At 43.5% G+C, this 14137-nt stretch overlaps 1 protein-coding gene across 3 annotated transcripts in view; it reads left to right on the top strand.

Moving 5' to 3' along the window:
• Positions 1-3147: 3147 nt before the first annotated feature.
• Positions 3148-14137, top strand: part of LOC134212059 (protein cappuccino) — a 68602-nt gene continuing 57612 nt past the window's right edge. For 2 of the 3 annotated variants that reach the window (XM_062689565.1, XM_062689562.1), the window contains exon 1: positions 3148-3515. In XM_062689565.1, coding sequence (XP_062545549.1) covers positions 3164-3515 — 352 coding nt within the window. In that variant the 5' untranslated portion in view covers positions 3148-3163. The remainder of the gene's footprint in view (positions 3516-14137) is intronic. The other variant, XM_062689563.1, reaches the window with a different exon arrangement.

The raw sequence follows: 14137 nt of genomic DNA, 5'->3' as shown, positions 1-14137 counted from the left end.
CTAAGTCTATCATGAACATGTGCGTCTAAGTTTGGAAGATGATATTAGCATTTCCATATCATTGTAAGTCGTTTACCTTCACGTAGAAGTAACACACACAAAATCATTAATTTAGTAGAACATTTTAAAGTCTGACTGAATTCGCCCTATAGTAGACCCCCTGAGGGTCCATAGGGTAAGACGGTATAATGCGCCCCACCTGGCCAAAACGCCCCCCTTTGATTTCTAGAAAACTATAACTAACTAAGGGTCAAATTCAGTTGGTACCTATAAATATTTGTAAAACCATCATCCTATGTGAATATGGGAGTATTTTTGTATTACATAATGAAAATATTTGCAAAATACAAAAAGTCACAGTTTTGATGTAACTTTTAATGTTTGTTTGCTCAACATTCTGGAGCGACACTAGCATACTGTCCGCAAAACTTGCACTGGAACACTCAGTTGAGCAACAAAATAACTTTTCTCAGTGGTTAATATAATATAAAATTGCTTCCATCTTCAAAAATGTAACGTTTTCCAAAAACATGTTTCACTGGTCAAAACGCCCCAGTGTAGGCAGGACAATATGCCCTTACCAACTGGACACAAGCGCGGCGAGCCTGCATCAGTTGCTTCCAAATTATATGGAAACTATTGAAATGTAATTCCAACCTGCTTAAATGGACTTATGTTGGTTTTTTATTGTCAAGCACATAAGAATTTGTAACCTTTTTATTATGTGATTGATAAAATACTAATGAAGGGCTATGGGCTAATGTGGGGCGTATTGCCCAGGCATTTTATGAAATCCATTTACCACGACTTTTCAAAAAAGCTTTATTACGTGTTATCTGTAATATTTTTATATGACTACTCACGGGCAATGCTTTGGCGACTTCCTGCACTACCAAATAACAGAAAGTTTGCATAAATTACGTTGAAAAGTAAAGTGTTTTCAAAGAGTTGCCTTAGGGGGGCATATTATACCGTCTTACACTTATAGGACATTGCTTCCCTATAGTCGACACTTCATTTGATTTTCATGTTCCTTTTCGGGACGTTCTTCTTCCCTATTATGGACCCCCCAAAATATTCCTATAATCTCGTGTTTATTTTTTATAGAATTGTAAAAAATCATCTAATTTTACTTTCCATAGCATTTCCAATACATGTAATCAAATCGTAGGACTGTAAGGTTCTCCCGATGGAATTTCATAGCAATCTGTTTACATTGTGCTGTTATAATGCAAAAATGGCTGGGGTCCACTATTTGTTGGGGGATCACTATTGGGCACTTTACCCTATTTGTATGTCTCAATCGGATTTTTAATAGAAAAACGACTATAACTTTTGATCGGCTAAAGATATTGACTATATTTACACATCGAAAGCAGCATTTTTTTTTGAGCTCTAGAAGTCACTCAAGACAACTTTTCCGAAACATAAAAAACAAAAAAGTAGATCAAAAATACTGTTTTTATTGGGGACATTTTAATGAAAGTATGTAAAACAACTTAAAAGCTTTTCTATATAATAGGGGGGAACTGTTCCATTTTCCATTTCACTGAACATATATTCATCTCATCGCAAAACAAAGAAATACAGCACCAATCTCGTCGGTTCTTTTTGCTAACATGCGTGCTCAATGCTGAAAAAATCACAAAGTTCAGTGCCGAAACGTTTCCCTAGGCCACTCTATTCTAGCACCATAATTATGGCCCTACTATTCCGAACAACTTTGTTTTTTTTCTAAAAAAAATATAGTGTTGGCGTAAAAAGCCTTTTTCTGCGTAAATTCATATCCGGAACCATAGTGCATTGGTATTTATATCCACTGCATAACATTGATTTGAAAAAAAAAATGAGCGAAGAACGCAACTAGACCCACACAGGGGCCACCCTCTCACATACATTTGTACCAAAAAATCAAGTCTGTTCTACCGGTCTGTCGGCATCCATACCGATGCTGCATCTCACCCAGATTTACAAAAATAATTCCTATGTCTTCTTAATATCATTATTTGCCAGTATCTCTTATTAACATAACATAACATAACATAGTATATCTAGACCAACATTTGGAAAGGGCGTAACAGCCAAAATTTATTCCTTCTGATTCTATATATGTGGACATACATATATGTGGACAAAGAATCAGAAGGAATAAATTTTGGCTGTTAAGCCCTTTTCAAATGTTGGTCTAGATATATTTAAAATACATCAAATCAATGATTCATAAGAATATGGCATTAAACAGCAAATATAGATACCATTAGGTAAGAGCTCTTTCAGGGAAGTGACATCAGTAAAGGAATAGATGGTTTATTATGTACCTACTACCTTCCGTTAATTGACACCCATGACTCATCGTGGAAGAATCACCAAAAATGTGCATCGAGCAAGCGTGCTGCATGTGTTATTAGCATTTCGGCACCTTCGCCCATGCTTTGAAGCATGGATCAAAAACAAACACACGCTCCACTGGAGCGGGAGAGAAAATGCTGAGGAAAACTCTACGCGCCAATACAAACGACAAAGATGCTCAAACATAGGACCGGCGATCACAACGTGTGATGCGACACCGACGTCGACGTCGATAAGTCAAAGGCAAAGCAACTGCCAACGTGAACGGAAGCATACGGCGGCATAGCGACGGTGCCGGGTGTCGGGAAATTGCGCGCTTTCTTCGACTTCCCAAAGCGCTTGCGCGCTCTCATTGCATCGCTAGGAGAAATTACGGAAAAATGTTGAAACTCAATATTAGCATCAGTGTTTATGTTGCCGTTCCCAGCTGGATGTTTTTCCTGTTCTGGCAAAAGCTATCGATTACTGAAATGTGTTTACAAGGCATTTGCAATGTTTAAATAAAGAATTAACGCTGCATTGTTCGACGATGCAGTGAATCACTTAGATCAGAAGTTGATAAAAACGTAGTGAAGCACCGCTTATCGACTGCTCCAGTTCTGTGTTGTAAGAATGCAGTGAACCCCAGTAGTGATTTGTAATTTAGTTTAGAACACAGAACGTCACCAACGAGTGCGTCTAATCGAAAACAAGACGGCTAAAAATAGTTTCCCACTAGATCGTGAAGAAATGCCGTCGACCTGATCGTGTTGCTCAAGTTGAGTTCTAACAAATGGTCCAGATTACCAACACAGTATTACATATTTAAAAAGTCATGGGAAACACCCAAGGAACTAGTGATAGCAAGGGCAGCCTTCCCAAGCTGCCCAAGCAAAATCTGGTCAAAGGTCGAAGTTTTATGAAGTTTGGCAAGAAGAAGCAACTTCTGGTGGAACATGATGGCACCTCGACGATGGCCATCGAGTGCAGCAGTAAGTCCGACGTGGATGTCGAAAATGAGGACGGATTCTCCAACATATTGATCGAACACGGCGCAGCCACATCCACCGGCCAAGGTCAGCAGCAGCTGTCGAAATCAGCTGATTCGCTTCTGGCGGAAGAGGCCATCACCCAGCGAGAGCGCGAATTCATCTCCGTTGGGCACGAGACCGGCAATTGTTATGAAGGTGAGCCAAAGCAACAGCATATGAGTAAGGCAACGTCGTGAGCTGCATTTCACTCTATAATTTATGATGGATTTCGTTATTTTATTAGGCAATTAATTAAAGTATGATTATGTGATCTTATGCCAAGCGTAGCAACTACTCGGTGCATGAAAGGTTTGTTTAGATTCATAAAAAAGAAAAAACTAAACAGTTGGTGGTACCTTCGAAAGACATAGTTATGTTTAATGTGAGTAACGCGACGAAGAATGACTACTTAAAATAGTGAAATGCAAATACATACGGTTAAACATTTGGGTAATTCCGACAGACTGCTTTCTCTCGGTTGGAAACGTTATGCCTAACTCATTAAACTGTTTGCTTTTTAGTTTCGTTTATCACATAGGTAGCAGACGAATTATTTAAAAAGTTACACGAACCCCGTGCGTAACGGAGCACGACATAAGCGGTCAATGGTAGATGAGCAATGTGACAATCAAATGTAATGTTGTACTTTGTTTATACATATTAGGGGAAATGGGGGTACACGCGTCAACATTGCTTAAAATAAAATGATCACTTTGTGACGATTTTCAATAGTCTACGCGATAAAGCAATGAAAAATAGTGCTACTGGATATATCTATGATTTTATTCTAATTATACATGATAAACTGGCAAAAACTGTTTGTGCTTGTTTTGACACAATTTTAGCCCAATGAATTTCAGTCTTTATATCACTGTTATTCATTGATAGAGTGGAAATTAAACCATGATCCTAGATGCTTACACACGTTATTCGTGTTCCAGGCAAAATCGTTCTCGAAATTGGTCTTGAAATGAGTTTTTAGGACCTCAAATTTTCGAGATCCGTGTAGTGGCTACATGCTAATGTTGATTTCGTGAGACAGAATAGTAACGCAATGCAGAGTTAAGTTCCTCCTGCACGTATACAATAACCAAACAACAACATGGTTTCCTACCCGCCGCTATCAGCACCCAGGCGCTAACGACCAGCAGCATGAAGTTAACCGCCAGAAACTTGTATAACTGTATAAGAACCTGCCAAAATCTGTATAAGAAAGAGGCATAAATATGCAAAATTTCTAGATTCTAATACAAGTATTCTAAAAGACCTTACAATTTTGCAAGCTTTTCTTACAATAGCTGTATAAAAAGCATACATTTTTGTATAAGAATCGAACAAATTTGATTTGGATTTTTTATTTGGATTTGAACAGATTTTGGCAGGCTCTTATGCAGAATTTTTAGATAATCTGATATCCGATGGTTGGGTGTAGTGTACCGCTGTAAGTACACTTAAAGCCGGTAATTAATTGAAATGAAAATTGGTACAGTGACAACCACTAGTAACATGCTCGTTTTCACCTATCATAATCTGAGCTTATTACTCCTTCTTTTTTTTTTCTTATTGGCATTACATTCCCCACGTGTATATTGCCGCCTCAATACTTAGTGTTCATTCAGCACTTCCACCGGTTTTAACTGCGAGGTTTCTAAGACAAGCCAAGTATAACCATTTTTGCATTCGTATATCATGAGGCTAACACGATGGTACTTTTACGCCCAGGGAAGTCGAAAAATGTCCTAAACCGGATCGGGAATCGAACCCAGCCACATTCAGCACGGTCTTGCTTTGTAGCCGCGCATCTTACCGCACGTCTAAGGAAGGTCCAACTTTAGTACTATCTCATTTAACTCCACCACGTTGTAATCTTTACAGATACATATTTCAATCTCAACCGTAAAGCCGTCTTCAGTTTCTTGTACTTGACTCGACTTGAAGTTTTGTGACAGGTGAAGACATTCCACTAAAAGAGCTTAATAATTTTCTTTAGCACATTTCTTCAACTACTGGCACGCCTTAGGCGGCCTTACCGCGCATGGTCCAATTGTTTTCTCGAATGCATTTTAGAAATCAATTTTTTATGCAACAAAATGTTTATTTAATAACTTTTATCGGTAGTCAGTCAGCAGACATACTACTCTCGTCTTACCCCTAAGTACCCTTAATGAAAACATGTAGGAAATTATGTTTTATCAATGCCCAAGAGGTGATAACCTATTTGAGTACTTCTATTATTGTCAATCTGATTTGTTCATATTGAAACTATATTTGTCCCCGGGAGTCCTGCTACGTCCCAAAAACGGACGTGCCTAAGCCTCAAGCCTGGTCTACAACCAACGGCAGCTTCCGGGGTGGGCACGCAAGGCCTCTTTTCCCCTGGGTCCCAGGTCGCTGTTTGGAAGGGAGAGTTTTCGGTTAGGTAGTCCCAATAAAAAAATATTGATTTACCTTTTACACTTTTTATTCGGTGACTACGGGTGACGGTGAACGTTCGTACACTTCGCTGGCGCGATACCAGCGGGAAGGTGCCAATGGCGGGCGGCCAACGAACGCACAGCTGAGCGGAGGTCGGGCGGTGGCCTGTCGAAAGCCGCCGACGGCGGGGGACGTAGAAGCGGCGACGGTGGTGCGCCGAGAAGTTGGTTTGGTTGAATGGTTGAATGGTGGCGGGATGACGCTCGACTGGTGGCCTGTCGAGGAGCTGCGATAGCAAAGAATAGCTTCAATCGAGGATGACGAGCTTTGCACTGATGCACAGTGGGCCAGTCGAAGGTCGCAGGCGGCGTAGAATAGCTTCCGGAAGCAGACAGTGGCGTGGGGCCTAACGACGGGGTCGATGAAGAATCCCACGTGCGACCGACTTAGGTGAGATTGCCGTAGTGCAACGCGGCGGTGGTGTGGCGTTCCGCCACGGGCTTGACATCGGCTGTAGGGCAGCCGATAGTTGGCCTAAGGCCAGCGAAGGCGAGGAAGGGCTTGGATGCCGGCTCGTTAGCAGCCGGCTGGTGGTTTATCACTGAACGGCGACGGTGTGGAGTGGCTTGGTTGGTGGTGGATCTCGAGAGGCGATGGTGTACTAAAGCTTGGACGGAATGTGTTGGCGGGAGTCGATAAACGGCGACTTCAAAAGTGTCCTTGCCATGTAACGAATTTCCACTTCGCGGTACAGGTGACCGTACACTCAAACGGATTACGGTTGCAACTCAACCAGATTTCCCAGATATATGCACGAGGAATCGAGGTTACTTTTCACCGAAACACGACCGCACCATCGTTCGATCACACACTTAATAAACTCTTCTCGCTTCTTTCCACCAAGCGAAATCTCCCAGCCCCACTCGGTGCTCACTCTCGCTGCATCCGCCCACATAGCCACCCATTTCGCATTTATTCTTCCTCGTCACCCGTTATCATTTTCGTTGGTAACCGTCGTCACCGCAGCCAAACGAGCGAATTTTGAATTGCCCGTTGGTTCCTAGCTGTACAAAATTAAACCCTACAACCCACACAAATTAACAAACTAGTTACCGTTCGGTAACATCCCCTCTGGTCAGAGTAGCAAAAACTAATTATAACAATAATTCCTTTTTGATTCTATGAATGATTATTTAATTTGCACAAAACGGAATAACAACAAAACCCTCTGGGTGCGGAAACATAACAAATAAACTATACATGCCATAACAATGGGCTACACTTTACAATATCTTCTCCTTCTGTTGAACTTCACCGCGAATGTCGAGGGACTATACGGTCAAAACCTTCGACTAGCGTCTTGATGTTCGTTCTAACAACACCCTGTAACTTGTAGGTAGGCGTCGTACACAAGGTGGACTAAACATTCCAAGCCACATGATACTTATTTTCGAATATTTAATTATCGTCTATAACGAAATCGCGCCCGACTGTCACGCGGGACAGAAGTTACTCGCTTGGAAGAACACATATGACTGTCGAATCTATAACATCAAAATCAATATAAGGAATTATTGTCTAGCTCACCCTTACCATGGCTAGAGTACTAGGACCCACTACAGGTTTAATTACTCATACTGGTATGGGCAAGTATATAAGGTCAACGACACTTATGACAATGTGTCGTTAGTACTACATAACTACATTCGAGACGAAAACGAAAAAGTAATAACAGTGATCGATTTACCAAGACAATCAGCATCTGAACCGATCAATTTTGACCAGTTCGAAACTCAGTAGTAAATTGGCTTTTGCTCCATGTAGGAGGGAACCTTCGCGCGCGAATAATTCCTATTCCGAGGACGTCTCCTCGAGTTACCGGAGTGACCCTTAGTGATGGTAAAACCTACATAACTTCCACCTAGTACCGAAACATCATCGTGACACGCTCCGCGGTAAGCGTTTGTCAGAGACACAGAGGTGTGGACTCTAGGGTAGGATTTTCTATCAATGACTAAGAAGGAACATGAGTTAATTAGTTTGCCAATATTCATTTTTTTTGTCTCAATTTGCTTGTTGGGGACTGGGAACCCTATTCTCGGTTCCTCAGTCTAATGGGAACAATGACAATTGTGCTATTGTCCAGCTTTCAAAAGACTCGCCGGCCACACACCTATATTATGGCCGGTGCTATCCATTAGCTCATAGGATGACGAACCATGCCTAGCTATCACCTCACATGGCACGTATTGCGCACCGAGCTTGGCGTTATAAAACTCGTTTGCGTTTGACAACTTGGTATTCTTTTTATATACAACGTCTCCTATGGCGAAGGGCTTAGCCGGTCTACGCACTCGTAGATTGTACGTTCGAGCACATGCGTTATGTGCTTGTTGCAGGTGCTTGTGCACCAGGGCGTATAACATGGGATTTTGCTCCTTACCCTTGCTGCCCTTTCTTGCAGCGACGATTCCTCTTCGCTTTCGAAGCGTGAATGATCCGTTCCCTTTAAAATGGCTTCCTCCCCTCTCGCCACCCGGAACGGCGTGTAGCCGGTAGACGAGTGGATGGTAGAATTTATTACTACCTCGATCTCTGAGAGGCGTAAGTCCCACGTCCTCTGGTTGTCTCTAGCATAAGAGCGTATTGCCGTGTTTATTACGCGATTTACACGCTCCACGGGGTTCGCTTGTGAATGGTATCGCGAAGATAACCACTGCTGAACCTCAAATCTATTCATAAGATCGCGAAACTCCCGTGATGTGAACGTGGTGGCATTGTCAGTGAGAACGATGGCTGGTACCGAATTGCGGTAGAACCATTGATCCACCAATACCGAACAAAGGGTCTTTGAGGAGATCTTTGGAAACGCGTGAATTTGAACCCATTTGCTGAACAAGTCCATCATCACAAGGATGTATTGTTTACCACTTGTTGAGCGGGGCAGGGGACCTATGTAGTCCAGGGCCATTATTTGCCAAGGACGACAGGCATCCCGCATATCTCCCATTACAGGGCTAGTTGAAATATTCGGAGGTTTAATTAGTTTGCACTCGGTGCATTTCCGCACGTATTCCCGAACATCTCGGAACATGTTTGGCCAGAAAAACTTCTGACGTATTTTTCCAACAGTTTTGTCGACTCCAATATGTAATAGCCCGTCATGGTTGGCTGTAATGATGGATTTACGTAATTCTGGACTAGGAACGACTTTCCAGTCGAACCGATGGTCATCCAAATCGTCATTAAATACGTATTTGAGTAATTGGTCGTTTTCTAGTCGAAAATCGGGGTACTCATCAGGCGACTTACTAACCTGCTCTTTGAGGGAGTTATACCAGTCGTTTACCGATTTCTTCGATATGGCCATCACACCCCTCGACAGGGCGTCTGGGACAATATTGTCCTTCCCTCGACGATGTATGATGGTCATGTCATACATTTGGAGAGCCAGGCTCCACCTACTGAGCCTCGACGATGTTCTCCACTTTGAACGCTTAATAAACGTCAAAGCAGACGAATCTGTGACGAGAATAAAGTGGCTCCCCTCTAAGTAGCCTCTAAAGTGCTCTATTGCCAGGAGTGCGGCCAGCCCCTCTTTCTCCGTGGCATGATAGGAGCGTTCGGGAGTAGTGAGGCTTTTGGAGTAATGCGCCACTACTCGCTCTTGGCCATCCACCTTTTGAGTGAGGACACCGGCAATTGCGTAGTCACTTGCATCGGTGTGCACGATAAACTCGTGGTCGAAATCAGGACTTGCTAAAATTGGAGCAGTTATCAATTTCTCCTTTATCTCCTGGAACGCTTCCTCGGCTTCTGGAGTCCATTTCAGGGTCTTTGACTTCGTTTTAGAAGTTCTGAAAGGGCTGCGGTAGTCCGACTATAATCGGCGATGAATCGCCGATAATAGTGGACATCCCTAAAAACCGACGGAGTTTAGTGATGGTAGTTGGCCGTTCATACTCGACTATTGGCCTAATCTTCTCGGGATTAACCCGCAATCCTTGAGAAGACAGGATGTAGCCGAGAAACGGAATTTCTTCCAGGCAGAAGTGAGACTTCTCCAACTTTATCGATAGGTTGGCGTCTCGTAGGCGTCGCGCTACCTCTTCGAGCAGCCGTACGTGTTCTTCAAACGTCTCTGTCACTATGACAATGTCATCTAAGTAGACAAAGACGTAAGGTTCCAGTACACCCTGACCTAACACTCGATTCATCAACCTGGCCAGTGTTGCTGGGCTGTTGACTAAACCGAATGGTAGGCGAGTGTACTGGAACATCCCCTTCCCCTGCACACTGAACGAACAATACTTGCGCGACTTCTTGGCCAGCGGATTTGCAAAAGGCCTCCGAGAGGTCAATCGTCGAGAGGTAACGCGCTCGAGGTAGCCGGCTAAGTATTCGTCCAGGATGCGGGAGGATAAGCATCACGTACGGTGCGCTCGTTGAGTTTGCGAGCGTCAAGACACAAGCGAATCGCCCCGATTGTTTGCGAACGGGAACGATATTGAGTGACCAATCCGAATTAGATTCCTCAATGATCCCCCGGTCCAGCAATCTGTCCAGTTCAGCGAACAGTCCCTCTTGGATTTTCGGCGCAATTGGGTACGGGTATAATCGTACGGGTTTGGAGTTCTTGAACTCCTCGCTGAGAGTGATAGTATGCTCACATTGTTGGGTGGTGTCTAGCTTTTCGTCAGTCGCAACTTTGAAAAGTTTTTTTGTTTGCTCTAACCGATTCTGTTGATCGGCGGTGAGTGACACTTTTGTCGTTTCTGGACTTGGAATGGACACCGACGTATCAGCAGTGATGGAAGCAATAGCGGGGTAGATTCCGAATACTCGCCAGAAGTCCATGCCACAGATGCACTCCTTAGTTAATTCTGGGGCTACCAATGTTGCAATCACCCTGGTTTTCCCCATAAATGTGTACGGCATAAAGACTTCACCGGACACTGCCAATTGGGATCCATCGGCTGTGTGTAACTCGACTGGATTAGTTGGATCTCTAATCTTTATCCGGCGGAATTTGTCAAGTAATGTTCGGTTGATAAATGTCAAGTTGCTTCCACAGTCTAACAAAGCTGTGACTTCAACATCAAATATTTTGATTTTTACGTGCGGACGATCGTCTAGAAAATTATGGAGTGTAATTTTGTTAATTTGTGGTGAAGTGATTTCCGCCTCGGGTTCCTCCGTACTTGCGTTGTAAAACAACTAAGTTCGGACAACCAGTTGAGGAATTCATCATCACTCTGCGCTTGTGGAAGTTCCAGCGGCTTTAGGACTTCCGCATCTGGTTTTTAGACAGTACGGACAGTTTTTTCTGGTAACCCCTTGAACGCACAACCATCGCAGAAAACTCTGCGAGGAATCGGGCAGTCAGACAAATCATGTTCGTCTCCGCAATTAAAGCATTCTCCTCCTCTGGAGGAGAGTAGTTCGCGATCATTTTAAAAGTGCACTGGGTCGACTAGGACCAGGAAGTGATTCCTTAGTTGGTCCCGGCGAATTCATTTCCCTATCCGGATTTTCGAATTTATCTGTGGCTTAGTTTTGAAAACTGACCCTTTTGTACGGTCGGCCTCGGACTTGGAGTTTCCCGAGAATTGGCTCGACTTGTTATTCGGTTCTGACGACTTAGTTCGAGGAAAGAGTGGCTTCGAGCCGGTAGTTTCGTTAGAGTTCGTGTAGATTGCGCATGTCTCTCACTTAGATGTCCTGAATACCTTAGAAAATGCAGAGAAATCCGTAGCATCCAACTCCTTGCCTATGCTCATAAGGTCCTTCAGTGTTCCCACGTTTCTCCCAATAAGAGCTTTTCGGCAATCATATCGCATGTTAGTTTTGAGGACTTCGATCTTCTCCCTCTCGGACATAGGCTGGCTCATGGCTTGGAACAGTTTTCAACCTGCAAATAATATTGCTGGAAAGACTCCCCTTTTGTTGCCGAGTCTGATAAATATTCGTACAAAGTACGGAGTCCAGGTCTGGGTGACGAAATTCATTCTTCAGTTCGATCATCACGTGTTCACAACTGAAAAGCGAATTACGGATTCGACACGCAGTGTACCAGCTTAGCGCTGCCCCGTCGAATAAATGAATTGCCGAGTCGAACAAGTCCTCAGCTGAGGCATGTTCAGAAATGGCCAATTGGTGGATGTGTGAGAAAATCATTCAATCCTAGACCGTGATCGTTCCCAGTGTATTTATTTATTTTCCACTGGGAAACGGGAGTTACTTTTCGCGATGGCACTACCGGAGAGGGTCGTCGATTGACTTCACCAACCGAAGCGGCAGAGATCGGAGCGGGTTGACTCGGTATATTTTCCCCTACCGTGGATGTAAAGATAAGTCATCCAGTCTTCGCTGGAAGGAACAATCCAAAGGTTCTGCACCTACTAGTGTAGATTCAGGAAACGCTAAGCTTTGTTTTAGTGGTGCATTTCGCCCAGAGGTTGCTCTAGTACCACTTTCAAAGTCCGCCCAATTCACTCTAGGAGCTGCAGGGGTTGCCTCCGGCGCTTCCTGATACTCCAGGAATGGATTGGTACTGTTAAGTTTCGGAATTTGTGGGGGAATGTTTTTGCATTTCTTCCTTCAGCCCACTTATCTGGGACGAAAGGGCTTTCATCAAACTCCCAATATCCGTCATCGCTTGGTTGAATTGTTCCACTGTTACATACCGAACTTCCTTTGGAATTGCTCCCAATGACCTCTGTGACCTAGGGGCTGGTGTGGGTGGTGGCGATCTACCCCAATGGCTTCATCTAGCAATCCGATGTTACTGTCTGTTTCCTCGTCGGATGGTGCAAAAGACATCATCTGACCAGAAATGTTCTGAAAATAGGTCCAACACACTTCGATATGTTTCGCCAGCTTTTAGTTTTAAATCACCGATTGCATGGTTTTCACCACCGCCAGGCGATGGCCTAAATGCAACAACCTAGCTCTGAAAACGTTTTTCCATTTTTTGCTGTTTTCGCTAGTTTCTGTTCGAGTTCTCTGAATAGGTACTTACACGCTTCCAGATCCATTTCAGGATCCTGGTCGGAGTGAATAATAAACTCATGACCTTCCTGTTCATCTTTTAGAATTTGTTTGAGTCTGCGTCTACGTTTACACCGTGATTCATCATCACCGATAACGACGTTGCGGAGAAGGAGCTCGTAATCGAGTTCACCGGAGACAGATGGTCTACCCGCATTCCGCGGTAGAGAACGTTAAAGTCCGGACCGGACACGGACACGCGCGGTGGCATATTGACTATCGAAATGGATATGTGGTGTGGAAGGTAACAAATTCAATTATTTTTTCCTTCACAAAACGCGACTTCAAACTACCCAAGACACAAGTGTGTTAGATAAATGATTCAATCAAGTTTTACTAGTGAAAGTGACTAATTTGTGACTATTCGCGTTGTTTTCGCTAAAGATCAGATTTGCTTTCGTGTCACACCAAAGTGCATTGAAAAATCAGTCTATATGTTTCCGTTCCCAGAGTGACCAGAGTGGATTTTAAGGAAATACTATTTCGTGAAAACTCCCCCAACGCTTGTGAGAAAAAATATCCTGGAATATTTTTTCCTCCTAGGAACCTAGATTGGTTTATTTTTCAGTTGGGCGCCAATGAAGCCAATGAAGCTAGCTGTACAAAATTAAACCCTACAACCCCACACAAATTAACAAACTAGTTACCGTTCGGTAACAATATACACCCTATCTAATCCGAAACAGACATATTCCGAACACTCCTTTCAATATGAAGATTTATCCGATTTTTTTTTATTCCATACTTTAAATATTTGGTAGGCACTCTGTGTTTCTTAACCGCTACTGTGCCGAGATCCACTGTGGTATTCTGCTGGACAGAAACCACACAGAATCTAATTTTAGATTTCCATTACTCATTACTGTTGTCGTTGCCAGTCCATCTCATCGTGAGTCCATTGTGTCCGTTTGTCCATGTCGTGCATCCAAAGATTGTTGCATTGTTCGGTTGCCATTTATCCGGGTAACGTTGGAGGAATGCCTCCGAGAAGAACAAGCTGTCAGTCGTCATCAGGCAGCCGTGACGGTAAGGCGCATACCCCAAACGCCACCGTATGGGCTGCGGATCCGGCGTCTGACGAGGGTTTGATGGAGGGGCTGGGAATCGAACCCATGACCATCCGCTTGTAAGGCGAACGTGTAGCCAACTACGCTACGGGACCCCCCGTTTATCCGAAATATTACATTGAATTGTTTCATATGCTTTTGTAAATTATGCAAAACTAGCAGACCCGACGAACTTTGTTTCGTCTAAAATTGATTTATTGTCTGATTAATTCTCGAGTTATGCAGAAATTGCTGGTTCATTTGTAT

Source organism: Armigeres subalbatus, chromosome 2 (genome assembly GCF_024139115.2).
Source record: "Armigeres subalbatus isolate Guangzhou_Male chromosome 2, GZ_Asu_2, whole genome shotgun sequence".
In the NCBI taxonomy this organism is placed as follows: domain Eukaryota; kingdom Metazoa; phylum Arthropoda; class Insecta; order Diptera; family Culicidae; genus Armigeres; species Armigeres subalbatus.
This window is presented reverse-complemented; position numbering and strand designations above follow the sequence as displayed.